This window comes from Chiloscyllium punctatum, chromosome 21, assembly GCF_047496795.1.
Source record: "Chiloscyllium punctatum isolate Juve2018m chromosome 21, sChiPun1.3, whole genome shotgun sequence".
NCBI classification, from domain to species: Eukaryota; Metazoa; Chordata; class Chondrichthyes; order Orectolobiformes; family Hemiscylliidae; genus Chiloscyllium; species Chiloscyllium punctatum.
In genome coordinates, this window is record NC_092759.1 from 19401807 (window position 1) to 19420482 (window position 18676).

Consider the following 18676-nt stretch of genomic DNA (forward strand, 5'->3'; position numbering starts at 1 on the left):
TTGCAAGGGATTGAGCGAAGGTGTGTTGGGTTGGGAGGGGTTGAGGGAAGGTGTGTTGGTTTGGGAGGGTTTGAGGGAAGGTGTGTAGGGTTGGGAGGGGATGAGGGAAGGTCTGTTGGGTTGGGAGGGGTTGAGGGAATATCTGTTAGGTTGGGAGGGGTTGAGGGAAAGTGTGTTGTGTTGGGAAGGGCTGAGGGAAGGTTTGTTCAGTTGAGAGGCTTTGAGGGAAGCTGTGTTGGGTTGGGCAGGGTTAAGGGAAGGTGTGTTGGGTTGGGTGGGGCTGTGGAAAGGTGTGTTGCATTTGGGGATTGAGGGAAGGTGTGTTGGGTTGGGAGGGGTTGTGGGAAGGTGTGTTGGGTTTGGGAGAGTTTGAGGGAAGGTGTGTTCAGTTGGGAGGCTTTTAGGGAAGGTGTGTTGGGTTTGGGAGGAATTGAGGGAAGGTGCGTAGGGTTGGGAGGGGTTGAGGGACGGTGTGTTAGGTTGGGAGGGGTTGAGGGAAGGTGTGTTGGGTCGGGAAGGGTTGAGGGAAGGTGTGTTGGGTCGGGAAGGGTTGAGGGAATGTCTGTTGGGTTGAGAGGAGTTGAGGGAAGTGTGTCAGGTTTGGGAAGGGTCTCAAGGAAGGTGTGTTGGTTTGGGAGGAGTTGTGGGAAGGTGTGTTGGTTTGGGAGGAGTTGTGGGAAGGTGTTGGTTTGGGAGGGGTTGAGGGAAATTGTGTTGGGTTGGGAGGGGTTGAGGGAAATTGTGTTGGGTTGGGAGGTGTTGAGCGAAGGTGAGTAGGGGAGGGAGCGGTTGTGGGAAGGTGTGTTGGGTTGGGAGGGGTTGAGGGAAGGTGTGTTGGGTTGAGAGGGGTTGTGGGATGGTGTGTTGGGTTGGGAGGGGTTGTGGGATGGTGTGTTGGGTTGGGAGGGGTTGAGGGAAGGTGTGTTGGGTTGAGAGGGGTTGAGGGAAGGTGTGTTGGGTTGGGAGGGGTTGAGGGAAGGTGTGTTGGTTTGGGAGGTGTTGAGCGAAGGTGAGTAGGGGAGGGAGCGGTTGTGGGAAGGTGTGTTGGGTTGGGAGGGGTTGAGGGAAGGTGTGTTGGGTTGGGAGGGGTTGAGGGAAGGTGTGTTGGGTTGGGAGGGGTTGAGGGAAGGTGTGTTGGGTTGGGAGGGGTTGTGGGATGGTGTGTTGGTCTGGGAGGGGTTGTGGGATGGTGTGTTGGGTTGGGTGGGGTTGAGGGAAGGTGTGTTGGGTTGGGTGGGGTTGAGGGAAGGTGTGTTGGGTTGGGAGGGGTTGTGGGATGGTGTGTTGGTCTGGGAGGGGTTGCCAGAGGTGTGTTAGGTTGGCGGGAGCGTTATACCTGCCGGATTGGTCTGAATCGTTTGTCACTGTCTGTATGGATCTGTTGCGGTTGTGGTTTCCCCATTAACTTTCTCTCAGTGTTCGGTTGTGTGGCCCAGGGTGGAGCGCTCTGTCAAAGAGGAGCCAGATAGAGTTCTCCTTTCCGGGCAATTTTGCGGATTGTTTGGTCACTCTGAAACGTTCTAATTCCAGCTCGTTACCCAATCCTGGACGAAGATGGTGTTATTGAAATTATTCGAGATAAGAGAGAAGCTGGTGAGTAAAACTGACAGCTGAGTCGGCAGCTCCGATAGTGCCCGGTCTCCCAGCACTGAACCCCCACAGCACCCACTCTCCCAGCACTGACCCTCCCACAGCACCCACACTCCCAGCACTGACCCTACCACAGCACCCACTCTCCCAGCACTGACCCCCCCACAGCACCCACTCTCCCAGCACTGACCCCGCCCACAGCACCCACTCTCCCAGCACTGACCCTCCCACAGCACCCACTCTCCCAGCACTGACCCCGCCACAGCACCCACTCTCCCAGCACTGACCCCCCCACAGCACCCACTCTCCCAGCACTGACCCCGCCACAGCACCCACTCTCCCAGGACTGACCCTCCCACAGCACCCACTCTCCCAGCACTGACCCTCCCACAGCACCCACTCTCCCACAGCACCCACTCTCCCAGCACTGACCCTCCCACAGCACCCACTCTCCCACAGCACCCACTCTCCCAGCACTGACCCTCCCACAGCACCCACTCTCCCAGCACTGACCCTCCCACAGCACCCACTCTCCCAGCACTGACCCTCCCACAGCACCCACTCTCCCAGCACTGACCCTCCCACAGCACCCACTCTCCCAGCACTGACCCCGCCACAGCACCCACTCTCCCAGGACTGACCCTCCCACAGCACCCACTCTCCCAGGACTGACCCCCCCACAGCACCCACTCTCCCAGCACTGACCCCCCCAGAGCACCCACTCTCCCAGCACTGACCCCGCCACAGCACCCACTCTCCCAGGACTGACCCTCCCACAGCACCCACTCTCCCAGCACTGACCCTCCCACAGCACCCACTCTCCCAGCACTGACCCTCCCACAGCACCCACTCTCCCACAGCACCCACTCTCCCAGCACTGACCCTCCCACAGCACCCACTCTCCCAGCACTGACCCTCCCACAGCACTGACCCTCCCACAGCACCCACTCTCCCAGCACTGACCCTCCCACAGCACCCACTCTCCCAGCACTGACCCTCCCACAGCACCCACTCTCCCAGCACTGACCCCCCCACAGCATCCACTCTCCCAGCACTGACCCCCCACAGCACCCACTCTCCCAGCACTGACCCTCCCACAGCACCCACTCTGCCAGCACTGACCCTCCCACAGCACTCACTCTCCCACAGCACCCACTCTCCCAGCACTGACCCTCCCACAGCACCCACTCTCCCAGCACTGACCCTCCCACAGCACCCACTCTCCCACAGCACCCACTCTCCCAGCACTGACCCTCCCACAGCACCCACTCTCTCACAGCACCCACTCTCCCAGCACTGACCCCCCCACAGCACCCACTCTCCCAGCACTGACCCTCCCACAGCACCCACTCTCCCAGCACTGACCCTCCCACAGCACCCACTCTCCCACAGCACCCACTCTCCCAGCACTGACCCTCCCACAGCACCCACTCTCCCACAGCACCCACTCTCCCAGCACTGACCCCCCCACAGCACCCACTCTCCCAGGATTGACCCCCCCACAGCACCCACTCTCCCAGAACGGACCCTCCCACAGCACCCACTCTCCCAGCACTGACCCCCCCACAGCACCCACTCTCCCAGCACTGACCCTCCCACAGCACCCACTCTCCCAGCACTGACCCTCCCACAGCACCCACTCTCCCAGCACTGATCCTCCCACGGCACCCACTCTCCCAGCACTGACCCCCCACCACAGCACCCACTCTCCCAGCACTGACCCTCCCCCACAGCACCCACTCGCCCAGCACTGACCCCCCCCCACAGCACCCACTCTCCCAGCACTGACCCTCCCACAGCACCCACTCTCCCAGCACTGACCCCCCCCCACAGCACTGACCCCCCCACAGCACCCACTCTCCCAGCACTGACCCTCCCACAGCACCCACACCCTCAGCGCTGACCCTCCGACAGTGCGGCGCTCCCTCAGCGCTGACCCTCCGACAGTGCGGCGCTCCCTCAGCGCTGACCCTCCGACAGTGCGGCGCTCCCTCAGCGCTGACCCTCCGACAGTGCGGCGCTCCCTCAGCGCTGACCCTCCGACAGTGCGGCGCTCCCTCAGCGCTGACCCTCCGACAGTGCGGCGCTCCCTCAGCGCTGACCCTCCGACAGTGCGGCGCTCCCTCAGCGCTGACCCTCCGACAGTGCGGCGCTCCCTCAGCGCTGACCCTCCGACAGTGCGGCGCTCCCTCAGCGCTGACCCTCCGACAGTGCGGCACTCCCTCAGCGCTGACCCTCCGACAGTGCGGCGCTCCCTCTGACAGTGCCCACTCCCTCAGCACTGAGCCTCTGACAGTGCCCGCTCCCTCTGACAGTGCCCGCTCCCTCTGACAGTGCCCGCTCCCTCTGACAGTTCCCGCTCCCTCTGTGCTTATCCTCGACGTTACTTTCTGAAGGGCTGTTTGGGCAGTTTTCCAGAGTGCTGTGCTGTCATTGCTGAGGAGTTTATATGATCAGTAGAGGGTCAGAGTTTGGGAACAAAGGGTCTATTTTTGATACCTCATAAATGTTGCTATCGTTCCCGCCTCTACTACCCCCCCCGCCCCCCCCCTCAAACCCCACCCCCTATTCCGAGTAAGTGGGAATGATAGTGCCATTTAAGATATATCTAGACAGATCCATGAATAGACAGGGAGCAGAGGGATACAGACCCTCAGAAAATAGGTAGCAGGCTTAGATCGAGGATCTGGATTGGGCGCAGGCTTGGAGTGCTGAAGAGCGTGTTCCTGGGCTGTAACTTTCTTTGTTCTTTGCTCTTTGTTTTGTGTATTGTTGTTTATGAAGTGGAAAGGTTTGTTCAAGAGAGTATTAATGCCTTTCTTCCCTGTTTGCACAGACCATGCTGTGATGTTTCGTCCAGTGAAGGGATACATCACGACCAGTAGGTATCTACGCTGGTGTTGTTATGGGATTGTGAGGACAGTATAGGTGGCAGTGATGGGGTCGGCAGGGACGAGGCTTGTTACAATAAGCCTCAGCAAGTTCCCCATCTGTCTGGAGATTCCCATCAGTCAGAACCACTGAGGAGCTACAGATCTCTGTGATTCACTCATCGAAGGGTCCAGGTTTGGGGAGTGGGGGAGGGCGAGGGCGTGGGGTTCGGGGTTCATTTGGGGTCAGCTTTTGGGGTCGGGGTACAGTTGGGGCTTGGGGTCGTGGTTTTGGAGAGAGTGGGGGGTCGTCAGGGTTTAGGGTACAGTCGGGGTTTTGGGGTCAGGGTTTGGGTTCGGGGTTTTGGAGAGAGTGGGGGGTTGGGTTTGGGGGTCGTCGGGGTTTGGGGTCGGGGTTTTGGGGGTCGGGGTACAGTTGGGTTTGGGGTCAGGGTTTTGGAGAGAATGGGGGGTTGGGGTTTGGGGGTCGTCGGGTTTGGGGTCAGGGTACAGTAGGGGTTTTGGGAATCGGGGTTTTGGGAGTCGGGGTTTTGGGGTACAGTTCGGGTTTGGGGGTCGGGGATTGGGGGTCGGGGTACAGTTGGGGTTTGAGGTCGGGTTTTGGGGGTCAGGGTAGAGTCAGGGTTTGGGGTTGGGGTTTGGGGGTTGGGGTTTGGAGAGAGTGGGGGGTCGGGGTTTGGTAGTCGTCGGGGTTTGGGGTCGGGCTTTGGGGGTCAGGGTACAGTTGGGGTTTGGAGAAAGTGGGGCCCGGGGTTTTGGGGGTCGGGGTACAGTTGGGGTTTGGAGTCGGGGTTTTGGAGAGAGTGGGGGTTTTGGGGTTTTGGGGGGTCGGGTTTTGGGGGGTCGGGGGTTTGGGGTTCAGGGTCTGGGTTCGGGCGTTGGGGTTTGGGGCCAGGGTTTTGGGGGACAGGGTACAGCCAGGGTCTGGGGTCGAAGTTTGGGGGTCGGGGTTCGGAGTTTTGGAGAAAGTAGGGGGCCAGGGTTTTGGGGGTCGGAGTACAGTTGGGGTTTGGGGTTGGGGTTTTGGAGAGAGTGGGGGTTTTGGGTTTGGGGGTCGTCGGGGTTTGGGTTTTTTGGGGTCGGGGCTTTGGGGTTTGGGGTTCAGGGGTCGGGGTTTGGGGTCGGGGTTTTGGGGGTTGGGGTTTTGTGGGTCGGGGTTTGGGGTTGGGGTTTTGGAGAGAGTAGGGGTTGGGTTTTGGGGGTCGTCAGGGTTCGGGGTCGGGGTACAGTAGGGGTTTTGGGGTCGTGGTTTTGGGGTCGGGGGTTTGGGGATCGGGGGTCGGGGTTTTTGGGGCAGGTTTCGGGGTCGTGGTTTGGGAGGTTGGGGTACAGTTGGGGTTTGGGGTCGGGGCTTTGGAGAGAGTGAGGGTCGGGGTTTGGGGGTCGTTGGGGTTTGGGGTACAGTCGGTTTGGGGTCGGGCTTTGGGGGTTGTTGGGGTTTGTGGTCGGGGTACAGTCGGGGTTGGGGGTCAGGGTACAGTCGGGGTCGGGGTTTGGGGTTGGGTTTGGGGGTCAGGGTACAGTCGGGGTTTGGGGTCGGGGTTCGGGGGTTGGGTTTTGGGAGGTTGGGGTACAGTCAGGGTTTGGGGTCAGGTTTTGGGGGTCGGGATACAGTCAGGGTTTGGGGTCGGGGTTCGGGGGGTTGAGGTTTTTGGGGGTCGGGTTTTGGGGGGGTCGGGGTTGAGGGGTCAGGGTTTTGAAGAGAGGGGGTCGGGGTTTGGGGGTCGCCGGGGTTCAGAGTAAAGTCGGGGTTTGGGGTCGGAGTACAGTCAGGTTTTAGGGGTCGGGGTTTGGGGTCAGGGTTTTGGGAGTCGGGGTTTGGGGTCGGGGTTTTGGAGAGTGTGGGGTGGTCGGGGTTTGTGGGTCGTCAGGGTTTGGGGTACAGTCGGGATACAGTCAGGGTTTGGGGGTCAGGGTACAGTCGGGGTTTGGGGTCAGGGTTTTGGAGTGAGTGGGGGGGTCGAGGTTTGGTAGTCGTCGGGGTTGGGGTACAGTCGGAGTTTGGGGGTGGGTTTTGGGGGTTGGGGTTTGGGGGTCGGGGTACAGTCGGGGTTTGGGTTCAGGGTGTGGGGGTCGAGGTACAATCGGGGTTTGGGGGTCGGGGTACAATCGGGGTTTGGGGTTGGGGGTCGGGGTACAATCGGGGTTTGAGGTTGGGGTTGGGGTTTGGGGGTCGGGGTACAATTGGGGTTTGGGGTCGGGGTACAGTCGGGGTTTGGGGTCAGGGTTTGGGGGTCGGGGTACAATCGGGGTTTGGGGTTGGGGTTTGAGGTTGGGGTTGGGGTTTGGGGGTCGGGGTACAGTCGGGGTTTGGGGGTCGGGGTACAATCGGGGTTTGGGGTTGGGGTTTGGGGGTCGGGGTACAATCGGGGTTTGGGGTTGGGGTTTGGGGGTCGGGGTACAATCGGGGTTTGGGGTTGGGGTTTGGGGGTCGGGGTACAATCAGGGTTTGAGGTTGGGGTTGGGGTTTGGGGGTCGGGGTACAATTGGGGTTTGGGGTCGGGGTACAGTCGGGGTTTGGGGTCAGGGTTTGGGGGTCGGGATACTATCGGGGTTTGGGGTCGGGGTACAATCGGGGTTTGAGGTTGGGGTTGGGGTTTGGGGGTCAGGGTACAATCGGGGTTTGGGGGTCGGGGTACAGTCGGGGTTTGGGGTTGGGGTTTGAGGTTGGGGTTGGGGTTTGGGGGTCGGGGTACAGTCGGGGTTTGGGGTCAGGGTTTTGGGGGTCGGGGTACTATCGGGGTTTGAGGTTGGGGTTGGGGTTTGGGGGTCGGGGTACAATTGGGGTTTGGGGTCGGGGTACAGTCGGGGTTTGGGGTCAGGGTTTGGGGGTCGGGATACTATCGGGGTTTGGGGTCGGCGTACAATCGGGGTTTGAGGTTGGGGTTGGGGTTTGGGGGTCAGGGTACAATCGGGGTTTGGGGGTCGGGGTACAGTCGGGGTTTGGGGTTGGGGTTTGAGGTTGGGGTTGGGGTTTGGGGGTCGGGGTACAGTCGGGGTTTGGGGGTCGGGGTACAGTCGGGGTTTGGGGGTCGGGGTACAGTCGGGGTTTGAGGTTGGGGTTGGGGTTTGGGGGTCGGGGTACAATTGGGGTTTGGGGTCAGGGTACAGTCGGGGTTTGGGGTCAGGGTTTGGGGGTCGGGGTACAATCGGGGTTTGGGGTTGGGGTTTGAGGTTGGGGTTGGGGTTTGGGGGTCGGGGTACAGTCGGGGTTTGGGGGTCGGGGTTTTGGAGAGAGTTGTTGGGGGGGGGGGGGGTGGTCGGGGTTTGGCTCGCATTGTGTGAGGTAAGACTTTGAGTCATGTGGGGTCGGTGTCCGAGTGCGGTCGTGTTGAGGATTCATGGAGTTGGGTTTGGAGTTGAGTTGGATCTGGGGTTGGGTTGGGGAGACCCATGAGGATGAGGATGTGGATGTTGAGCAGCCAATTGACCCCCTCCCCCTTCCCCCTCTCCCCCCTGCCAGGACTGAGGGCTGACACTGACTGTTACAGTAAGGGAACAATGCTCCTGACACCTTCTTTTCTCTGTACCTTTCTATTACAGCTCGCTACCCCCTGCTGGAAGGGGAAGGTTCAATCCAGATTGTTCGAAATAAACGGAAAGCAGGTAACTAATGCTGACCGGCACGACGTTCCAGGATTGACTCTCACTCCGACTTGGTCTGTGAGATCGCACCCAGATTCCCCCCCCCACCCCCCCACTCCAGGACCCACCAATGATCTCTTCCCATTTCTCACCTCGGTACAGTCATAGTCAGAGAGATGTCCAGCATGGAAACAAATCTTGTGCTGACCAGATATCCTAAACTAATCGAGTCCCATTTTCCCCCAGACATCTCGGAACCCTTTGCACTGATCCGGATGCCTTTTAAATGTCCCTCAGCAATAACATTATGTTCTGTTTGTACAGAAGCTGCACCCCCACCCACAATATTGAAGTGACCCCAAACTGTAGCCATCCGAATCACTGCTATCGCTATCATACTCCTGTTTGAGTCAGCGCTGAGGAGTGGGGAGTGGCTATCCAGGACTATATTTGTTCTCCTCCTGCAGCTGTAAAGAGGTGTTTGGAATTTAAAAGTTAAAAACACAGCACTGTCGGAGGGTCAGCACTGAGGGAGGGTGCGCTATCGAAGGATCAGTGCTGAGGGAGTTCCGCACTGTCGGAGGGTCAGTGCTGAGGAAGTGCCGCACTGTCGGAGGGTCAGTGCTGAGGGAGTGCCGCACTGTCGGAGGGTCAGTGCTGAGGGAGTGGGCACTGTCGGAGGGTCAGTGCTGAGGGAGCGCCGCACTGTCGGAGGGTCAGTGCTGAGGGAGTGCCGCACTGTCGGAGGGTCAGTGCTGAGGGAGTGGGCACTGTCGGAGGGTCAGTGCTGAGGGAGTGGGCACTGTCAGACGGTCAGTGCTGAGGGAGTGTCGTACTGTCGGAGGGTCAGCACTGAGGGAGTGTGCACTGTCGGAGGGTCAGCACTGAGGGAGGGTGCGCTATCGAAGGATCAGTGCTGAGGGAGTTCCGCACTGTCGGAGGGTCAGTGCTGAGGGAGTGCCGCACTGTCGGAGGGTCAGTGCTGAGGGAGTGCCGCACTGTCGGAGGGTCAGTGCTGAGGGAGTGGGCACTGTCGGAGGGTCAGTGCTGAGGGAGTGGGCACTGTCAGACGGTCAGTGCTGAGGGAGTGTCGTACTGTCGGAGGGTCAGCACTGAGGGAGTGGGCACTGTCGGAGGGTCAGCACTGAGGGAGGGTGCGCTATCGAAGGATCAGTGCTGAGGGAGTTCCGCACTGTCGGAGGGTCAGTGCTGAGGGAGTGCCGCACTGTCGGAGGGTCAGTGATGAGGAAGCAGTCAGTCAGAGGGTCAGTGCTGAGGGAGTGGGCACTGTCGGAGGGTCAGTGCTGAGGGAGTGCCGCACTGTCGGAGGGTCAGTGCTAAGGGAGCGCCGCACTGTCGGAGGGTCAGTGCTGAGGGAGTGCCGCACTGTCGGAGGGTCAGTGCTAAGGGAGCGCCGCACTGTCGGAGGGTCAGTGCTGAGGGAGCGCCGCACTGTCGGAGGGTCAGTGCTAAGGGAGCGCCGCACTGTCGGAGGGTCAGTGCTGAGGGAGTGCCGCACTATCGGAGGGTCAGTGCTGAGGGAGTGCCGCACTGTCGGAGGGTCAGTGCTGGGGGAGTGCCGCACTGTCGGAGGGTCAGTGCTGAGGGAGTGCCGCACTGTCGGAGGGTCAGTGCTGGGGGAGTGGGCACTGTCGGAGGGTCAGTGCTGAGGGAGCGCCGCACTGTCAGAGGGTCAGTGCTGGGGGAGTGGGCACTGTCGGAGGGTCAGTGCTGAGGGAGTGCCGCAATGTCGGAGGGTCAGTGCTGAGGGAGTGGGCACTGTCGGAGGGTCAGTGCTGAGGGAGTGGGCACTGTCGGGGGGTCAGTGCTGAGGGAGTGCCGCACTGTCGGAGGGTCAGTGCTGAGGGAGTGGGCACTGTCGGAGGGTCAGTGCTGAGGGAGTGGGCACTGTCGGAGGGTCAGTGCTGAGGGAGTGGGCACTGTCGGAGGGTCAGTGCTGAGGGAGCGGGCACTGTCGGAGGGTCAGTGCTGAGGGAGCGCCGCACTGTCGAAGGGTCAGTGCTGAGGGAGCGCCGCACTGTCGGAGGGTCAGTGCTGAGGGAGCACCGCACTGTCGGAGGGTCAGTGCTGAGGGAGCGCCGCACTGTCGGAGGGTCAGTGCTGAGGGAGCGCCACACTGTCGGAGGGTCAGTGCTGAGGGAGCACCACACTGTTGTAGGGTCAGTGCTGAGGGAGTGGGCACTGTCAGAGGGTCAGTGCTGAGGGAGTGTCGTACTGTCGGAGGGTCAGTGCTGAGGGAGTGCCGCACTGTCGGAGGGTCAGTGATGAGGAAGCAGTCAGTCAGAGGGTCAGTGCTGAGGGAGTGGGCACTGTCGGAGGGTCAGTGCTGAGGGAGTGTCACACTGTCGGAGGGTCAGTGCTGAGGGAGTGCCATGTTGTCGGAGGGTCAGAGCTGAGGGAGTGCCGCACTGTCGGAGGGTCAGTGCTGAGGGAGTGCCGCACTGTCGGAGGGTCAGTGATGAGGAAGCAGTCAGAGGGTCAGTGCTGAGGGAGTGGGCACTGTCGGAGGGTCAGTGCTGAGGGAGTGGGCACTGTCGGAGGGTCAGTGCTGAGGGAGTGTCACACTGTCGGAGGGTCAGTGTTGAGGGAGTGCCATGTTGTCGGAGGGTCAGAGCTGAGGGAGTGCCGCACTGTCGGAGGGTCAGAGCTGAGGGAGCGCCGCACTATCGGAGGGTCAGTGCTGAGGGAGCGCCGCACTGTCAGAGGGTCAGTGCTGAGGGAGTGGGCACTGTGGGAGGGTCAGTGCTGAGGGAGCGCCGCACTATCGGAGGGTCAGTGCTGAGGGAGCGCCGCACTATCGGAGGGTCAGTGCTGAGGGAGCGCCGCACTGTCAGAGGGTCAGTGCTGAGGGAGTGTCGAGAGTGTGGTGCTGAAAATGCAGAGCAGGTCAGGCAGTATCTGAGCAGCAGGAGAATCGATGTTTTGGGCAAAAGTCCTTCATAAGGAATGAAGCTCGGAGCCTTCCGGGGTGGAGAGTTAAATGGCGGGGGGGGATGTTGCTGGGGAGAAGGTAGCTGTGAGTACAATAGGTGAGTGGGGGAGGGGATGAAGGTGATAGGTCAGAGAGGAGGGTGGAGTGGATAGGTGGGAAGGGAGATAGGCAGGTAGGACAGGTCATGGGGACGGTGCTGAGCTGGAAGGTTGGAACTGGGGTGAGGTGAGGGGGGGAATGAGGAAACTGTTGAAGCCCACATTGATGCCCTGGGGTTGAAGTGTTCCGAGGCGGAAGATGAGGCGTTCTTCCTCCAGGTGGTGAGGGAACGGCGGTGAAGGAGGCCCAGGACCTCCATGTCCTTGGCAGAGTGGGAGGGGGAGTTGAAATGTTGGGCCACGGGGCGGTGTGGTTGATTGGTGCGGGTGTCCCGGAGATGTTCCCTAAAGAGCTCTGCTAGGAGGCGCCCAGTCTCCCCAATGTAGAGGAGACCACATCGGGAGCAACGGATACAATAAATGATATTAGTGGATGTGCAGGTAAAACTTTGGATGTGGAAGGCTCCTTTAGGGCCTTGGATGGAGGTGAGGGAGGAGGTGTGGGCGCAGGTTTTACAGTTCCTGCGGTGGCAGGGGAAGGTGCCAGGACGGGAGGGTGGGTCGTAGGGGGGTGTGGACCTGACCAGGTAGTCACGGAGGGAACGGTCTTTGCGGAAGGCGGAAAGGGGTGGGGAGGGAAATATATCCCTGGTGGTGGGGTCTTTTTGGAGGTGGCGGAAATGTCGGTGGATGATTTGGTTTATGCGAAGGTTTGTAGGGTGGAAGGTGAGCACCAGGGGCGTTCTGTCCTTGTTACGGTTGGAGGGGTGGGGTCTGAGGGCGGAGGTGCGGGATGTGGACGAGATGCGTTGGAGGGCATCTTCAACCAACCACGTGGGAAGGGAAATTGCGGTCTCTAAAGAAGGAGGCCATCTGGTGTGTTCTGTGGTGGAACTGGTCCTCCTGGGAGCAGATCTGGCGGAGGCGGAGGAATTGGGAATAAGGGATGGCGTTTTTGCCAGAGGTAGGGTGGGAAGAGGTGTAATCCAGGTAGCTGTGGGAGTCGGTGGGTTTGTAAAAAATGTCAGTGTCAAGTCGATCGTCATTAATGGAGATGGAGAGGTCCAGGAAGGGGAGGGAGGTGTCAGAGATGGTCCAGGTAAATTTAAGGTCAGGGTGGAATGTGTTGGTGAAGTTGATGAATTGCTCAACCTCCTCGCGGGAGCACGAGGTGGCGCCAATGCAGTCATCAATGTAGCGGAGGAAGAGGTGGGGAGTGGTGCCGGTGTAATTACGGAAGATCAACTGTTCTACGTAGCCAACAAAGAGACAGGCATAGCTGGGGCCCATACGTGTGCCCATGGCTACCCCTTTGATCTGGAGGAAGTGGGAGGATTCAAAGGAGAAATTGTTAAGGGTGAGGACCAGTTTGGCCAAACGAATGAGAGTGTCGGTTGAAGGGTACTGTTGGGGACGTCTGGAGAGGAAAAAAACGGAGGGCTTGGAGGCCCTGGTCATGGCGGATGGAGGTGTAGAGGGATTGGATATCCATGGTGAAGATGAGGCGTTGGGGGCCAGGGAAACGGAAGTCTTGGAGGAGGTGGAGGGCGTGGGTGGTGTCTCGAACGTATGTGGGGAGTTCCTGGACTAGGGGGGATAGGAGAGTGTATAGGTAGGTAGAGATGAGTTCAGTGGGGCAGGAGCATGCTGAGACAATGGGTCGGCCAGGGTGGTCAGGCTTGTGGATCTTGGGAAGGAGGTAGAATCGGGCAGTGCGGGGTTCCCGGACTCTGACCACCTCAACCTGGCCAACCCCCTCCCCAACTCCAACGCGTAGCCCTCCACTCCAACCCAAACCTCACCATCAAACCAGTTGACAAAAGGGCTGCACGGTGGTAGTTTGGCGCACTGACCTCTACACCGCTGAAGCCGGGCACAAACTCGAAGACATCTCCTCCACCTACCGCCCCTTTGACCATGGCCCCACCCCCCATACCCAAACCATCATCTCCCAGACCATACACAACCTCATCACCTCAGGAGATCTCCCACCCACAGCTTCCAAACTCATAGCTCAGGAACACCGAACCGTCCAATTCTACCTCCTGACCTGCTGCGCTTTTCCAGCAACACACTCTCGACTCTGATCTCCACCATCTGCAGATCTCACTTCCTTCTGAGGAAGTGCCATACTGTCGGAGGGTCAGCACTGAGGGAGTGGGCACTGTCGGAGGGTCAGCACTGAGGGAGTGGGCACTGTCGGAGGGTCAGTGCTGAGGGAGTGCCGCACTGTTGGAGGGTCAGCACTGAGGGAGTGCCGCACTGTCGGAGGGTCAGCACTGAGGGATCGGTCAGTCGGAGGGTCAGTGCTGAGGGAGTGCCGCACTGTTGGAGGGTCAGTGCTGAGGGAGTTGGCAGTATCAGAGCGTCAGTGCTGAGGGAGTGAGCACTGTCGGAGGGTCAGTGCTGAGGGAGCGCCGCACTGTCGGAGGGTGGGCACTGTCGGAGGGTCAGTGCAGAGGGAGCAGTCACTATCGGGGTGTCAGCACTGAGGGAGAGCTGCACTGTCGAAGGGTCAGCACTGAGGGAGTGCCGCACTGTCGGAGGGTCAGTGCTGAGGGAGCGCCGCACTGTCGGAGGGTCAGCACTGAGGGAGCGCCGCACTGTCGGAGGGTCAGCACTGAGGGAGTGCCGCACTGTCGGAGGGTCAGTGCTGAGGGAGCAGTCACTGTCGGAGGGTCAGTGCTGAGGGAGCGCCGCACTGTCGGAGGGTCAGTGCTGAGGGAGCGCCGCACTGTCGGAGGGTCAGTGCTGAGGGAGCGCCGCACTGTCGGAGGGTCAGTGCTGAGGGAGCGCCGCACTGTCGGAGGGTCAGTGCTGAGGGAGCGCCGCACTGTCGGAGGGTCAGTGCTGAGGGAGCGCCGCACTGTCGGAGGGTCAGTGCTGAGGGAGCGCCGCACTGTCGGAGGGTCAGTGCTGAGGGAGCGCCGCACTGTCGGAGGGTCAGTACTGAGGGAGCACCGCACTGTCGGAGGGTCAGTGCTGAGGGAGTGGGCGCTGTCAGAGGGTCAGTGCTGAGGGAGCGCCGCACTGTCGGAGGGTCAGCGCTGAGGGAGTGCCGCACTGTCGGAGGGTCAGTGCTGAGGGAGCGCCGCACTGTCGGAGGGTCAGTGCTGAGGGAGCGCCGCACTGTCGGAGGGTCAGTGCTGAGGGAGTGCCGCACTGTCGGAGGGTCAGTGCTGGGGGAGCGCCGCACTGTCGGAGGGTCAGTGCTGAGGGAGTGCTGTACTGTCTGTGGTGCCCTGTTTTCAGTGAAGCGTTTGCTGGTGTACGGTGAAGACCCCACAGTCAGTATTCCAGCTGGAGTTAGGGTGTTTTTGTCAATATTAGCTGTTAAGAAACTCCAGATATCATGTGGTTGTCTGTGTGACCGCAAACAGTGACAGCTGCTTAGGGTCAAACACACTGACCTTTTCCCTTTGCGATGTCGAGTTGCCTCAGGGAAAATCCCAAATTGAGGAATGACGGGAGAAGGGAAGGGTTAACATGAAGGGGGAGTATATTTTTCTCTGATAAGGCCAGATTTTACTTCCCATCCCTAACTGTAGTTGAGCTGAATGTCTCAGGGGGTAGTTGTGCCTCAATCCCATCACTGCAGGGTCTGACGCCATTGCAGGCCCGACTGGGTAAAACTGTCCACAATACTCCAAAAAGTGATCTGACCAGAGCCTTATAGAGTAAGGACAGCAGTAATAAAGGGCATTAGTGAACCAGTTGGGTGTTTACAGGAATCACAGACAGTTTCGCGTTCAGCTTCACTGAACCTAGCTTTCATTTCCAGATTTACTTCCCGAATGGAGTGTAAACTCCCTCAGCAGCTGTGGTGGCAGTTCTAACAAGAACAGAAAATGCTGGAAAATCTGGCAGCATCTGTCGGGGGGGGGAAGAAACAGAGAGACTCTCCACAGATACTGCCAGGCCGGCTGGGATTTTCCAGCAGTTTCTGTTTTGGTTTCAGATTTCCAGCATCCACAGGGGGTATTTTTGTGAGATTTATAATTGCGTAAGCCCCGTTTTAGCCCAGAACATCTGAGGCCTTACCCAGTAACATAACAGCTCTGACCATTCAGGTGTAGGCAGGAGAATTGGTTAGGATGTACTAACAGTTTCCTGCTGTCTCCCTATTTCAGTTGAGCCAGGTACAAAGTTCTGGCCAGTGAGAGAGATCATCACAACCAGTAAGTCTATGCACTGCAATCACTTTGGGAAGCCTCTGAGTTGTTGAAATGATAAGACAGGAACAGAAGTTAGGCCATTCAGCCCATTGAGCCTGCTCTGCCATTGAATCTTTGCTGCTAAGTTTCCCAACCTCATTCTCCCAGTTTCTCCACATAGCCCTTAATCCCTTTGATACTCAAGACCCTATCTACCTCCATCTTGAATATCCTCAGTGACCAGGCCTCCACACTGTTCTGTGGCAGTGAATCCCATCGATTCCCCACTCTCTGGCTGAAGACGTTTCTCCTTCTCTCTGTTCTAAAATGTCTTCCCTTTACCCTAAGGCTGTGTCCTCGGGTCCGAGTCTCTCCTACCGATGGAAACATCGTCCCAACATCCTCTCAGCCCAGGCCAGTCAGTATTCTGTATTACTTTAGATTAGATTAGATTCCCTACAGTGTGGAAACAGACCCTTCAGCCCAACCAGTCCACACCAACCCTCCGAAGAGTAACCCACCCAGACCCATTCCCCTCTAACTAATGCAGCTAATTTAGCCTGGCCAATTCACCCTAACCTGCATATCTTTGGATGGGGGGTGGAAACCGGAGCACCCGAAGGGAACCCACGCAGACACTGGGAGACAGTCACCCAAGGGTGGGATTGAACCTGGATCCCTGGTGCCGTGAGGCAGCAGTGCTAACCACTGAGCCACTATGTATGTTTGAATTAGATCCCTCCCTCATCCTTCTAAACTCCAGTGAGAATAGACCCAGAGTCCTCAAACGTTCCTCATATGTTAAGCTTTTCATTCCTGGGACCAGACTCCGGAACCTCCTCTGAACACTCTCCAGGGCCAGTACATCCTTCTTGAGATATGGGGCCTAAAACTGCTCACAATACTCCAAATGTGGCCTGACCAGAGCCTTCTACAGCCTCAGGTGTACATCCCTTAGTCCTCTCGAGATGAATAACAACATTGTATTTGCCTTCCTAACTACCAACTCAACCTGCACATTTACCTCAAGAGAAACATGGACTAGAACTCCCGAGTCTCTTTGCACTTCAGATTTCTGAATTTTCTCCCCATTTCGAAAACAGTCCATACCTCGATTCTTCCTACCAAAGCTCATGAACCCACATTTTCCCACATTGTAATCCATCTGCCACTTCTTTGCCCACTCTCCTAACCTGTCCAAATCCTCCTGCAGCCTCCCTGCCTCCTCAATGCTACCTGTCCCTCTACCTATCTTTGTATCATCCACTAACTTAGCCAGAATGTCCTCAATTCCTTCATCTAGATTGTTATAAAGTATAACGATAAAAGTTGTGGTCCCAACACTGAGCCTTGCGGAAAACCACTCCTCACCAGCTGCCATCCTGAGAAGGAACCTTTTTCTCCTCACTCTGTGCTTTCTATCAGACAGCCAAGCTTCTATTCATGCTAGCACCTTGCCTGTAACACCATGGGGCCCTTATCCTACTCAGCAGCCTCTTGTGCAGCACCTTGTCAAAGGCCTTCCTGAAGTCCAGATAGATAACATCCATTGGCTCTCCTTGGTCTAACCTGCTCATTATAACGTTGTAAAGATGTACACCACAGAAACAGACCCTTCGGTCCAACTCATCCATACTGACCAAATATCCTAAACTAATCTAGTCTCATTTACCAGCACTTGGCCCATCTCCCCCAAACCCATCTTATTCATGTCCCCATCCAGATGCCTTTTAAATGTTGTAATTGTACCAGCCTCCACCACTTCCTCTGGCAGCTCATTCCATACACGCACCACCCTCTGTGTGAAAATGTTGCCCCTTTGTATCTTTCCCCTCTCACCCTAAACCTATGCCCTCTAGTTCTCCCCACCCCAGGGAAAAGGCTTTGCCTATTTACCCTATCCATGCCCCTTGTAATTTTGTAAACCTCTATAAGGTCACCCCTCAGCCTCCAACGCTCCACAGAAAACAGCCTCTCCCTGTAGCTCAGATCCTCCAACCCTGGCAACATCCTTGTCAATCTTCCCTGACACTTTTCAAGTTTCACAACATCTTTCCTATAGCAGGGAGACCAGAATTGCACACAATATTCCAACAGTGGCCTAACCAATGTCCTGTACAGCCGCAACATGACCTCCCAACTCCTGTACTCAATACTCTGACCAATAAAGGAAAGCATACCAAACGCCTTCTTCATTATCCTATCTACCTGCAACTCCACTTTCAAGGAGTTATGAACCTGCACTCCAAGGTCTCTTTGTTCAGCAACACTCCCTAGGACATTACCATTAACTCCACAAAGAATTCTAGCAGATTTGTCAGGCCTGACCTCCCCTTGATGAAACCATGCTGACTTTACCCTGTTTTACTGTACACTTCTGAGTATTCAGAAACCTCATCTTTCACAACAGACTCCAAAGTCCTACCAACAACTGAGGTCAGGCTAATCAGCCTATAATTCCCAGTGTTTTTCTTTACTCTCTTCTGAAACAAGGAGTTACATTAGCGATTTTCAGTCCTGTGGGACCCTCCCTGACTCCTGTGATTCCTAAAAAATTACTACTAAAACCTCCACTATCTCTTCAGCTATCTCCTTCAGAATTCTAGGGTGGAGCTCATCTGGTCCAGGAGATGGAGTGTGTGTAACAGACTCTGGGGAGGGATGGAGTGAGTGTTACAGACTCTGGGGAGGAATGGAGTGAGTGTTACAGACTCTGGGGAGGGATGGAGTGAGAGTTACAGACTCTGGGGAGGGATGGAGTGAGAGTTACAGACTCTGGGGAGGAATGGAGTAAGCGTTACAGACTCTGGGGAGGAATGGAGTGAGCGTTACAGACTCTGGGGAGGAATGGAGTGAGCGTTACAGACTCTGGGGAGGGATGGAGTGAGCGTTACAGACTCTGGGGAGGGATGGAGTGAGTGTTACAGACTCTGGAGAAAGACGGAGTGAGCGTTACAGACTCTGGGGAGGGATGGAGTGAGAGTTACAGACTCTGGGGAGGGATGGAGTGAGCGTTACAGACTCTGGAGAAAGACGGAGTGAGCGTTACAGACTCTGGGGAGGGACGGAGTGAGAGTTACAGACTCTGGGGAGGGACGGAGTGAGTGTTACAGACTCTGGGGAGGGATGGAGTGAGAGTTACAGACTCTGGGGAGGGACAGAGTGAGAGTTACAGATTCTGGGGAGGGATGGAGTGAGTGTTACAGACTCTGGGGAGGGATGGAGTGAGTGTTACAGACTCTGGGGAGGGACGGAGTGAGAGTTACAGACTCTGGGGAGGGATGGAGTGAGTGTTACAGACTCTGGAGAAAGACGGAGTGAGAGTTACAGACTCTGGGGAGGGACGGAGTGAGTGTTACAGACTCTGTAAGGGGTGTGGAAGAGATGGAGTGAGTGTGACAGACT

General features: G+C 57.8%; 1 protein-coding gene across 1 annotated transcript in view; it reads left to right on the top strand.

Moving 5' to 3' along the window:
• The first annotated feature begins 1489 nt into the window (after positions 1 to 1489).
• Positions 1490 to 18676, top strand: part of LOC140492473 (uncharacterized) — a 38480-nt gene continuing 21293 nt past the window's right edge. Inside the window, exons 1-4 of the mRNA XM_072591361.1 lie at positions 1490 to 1593; positions 4427 to 4471; positions 8025 to 8087; positions 15248 to 15295. Of these exons, the coding sequence (XP_072447462.1) occupies positions 4438 to 4471; positions 8025 to 8087; positions 15248 to 15295 (145 nt within the window). The 5' untranslated portion in view covers positions 1490 to 1593; positions 4427 to 4437. The remainder of the gene's footprint in view (positions 1594 to 4426; positions 4472 to 8024; positions 8088 to 15247; positions 15296 to 18676) is intronic.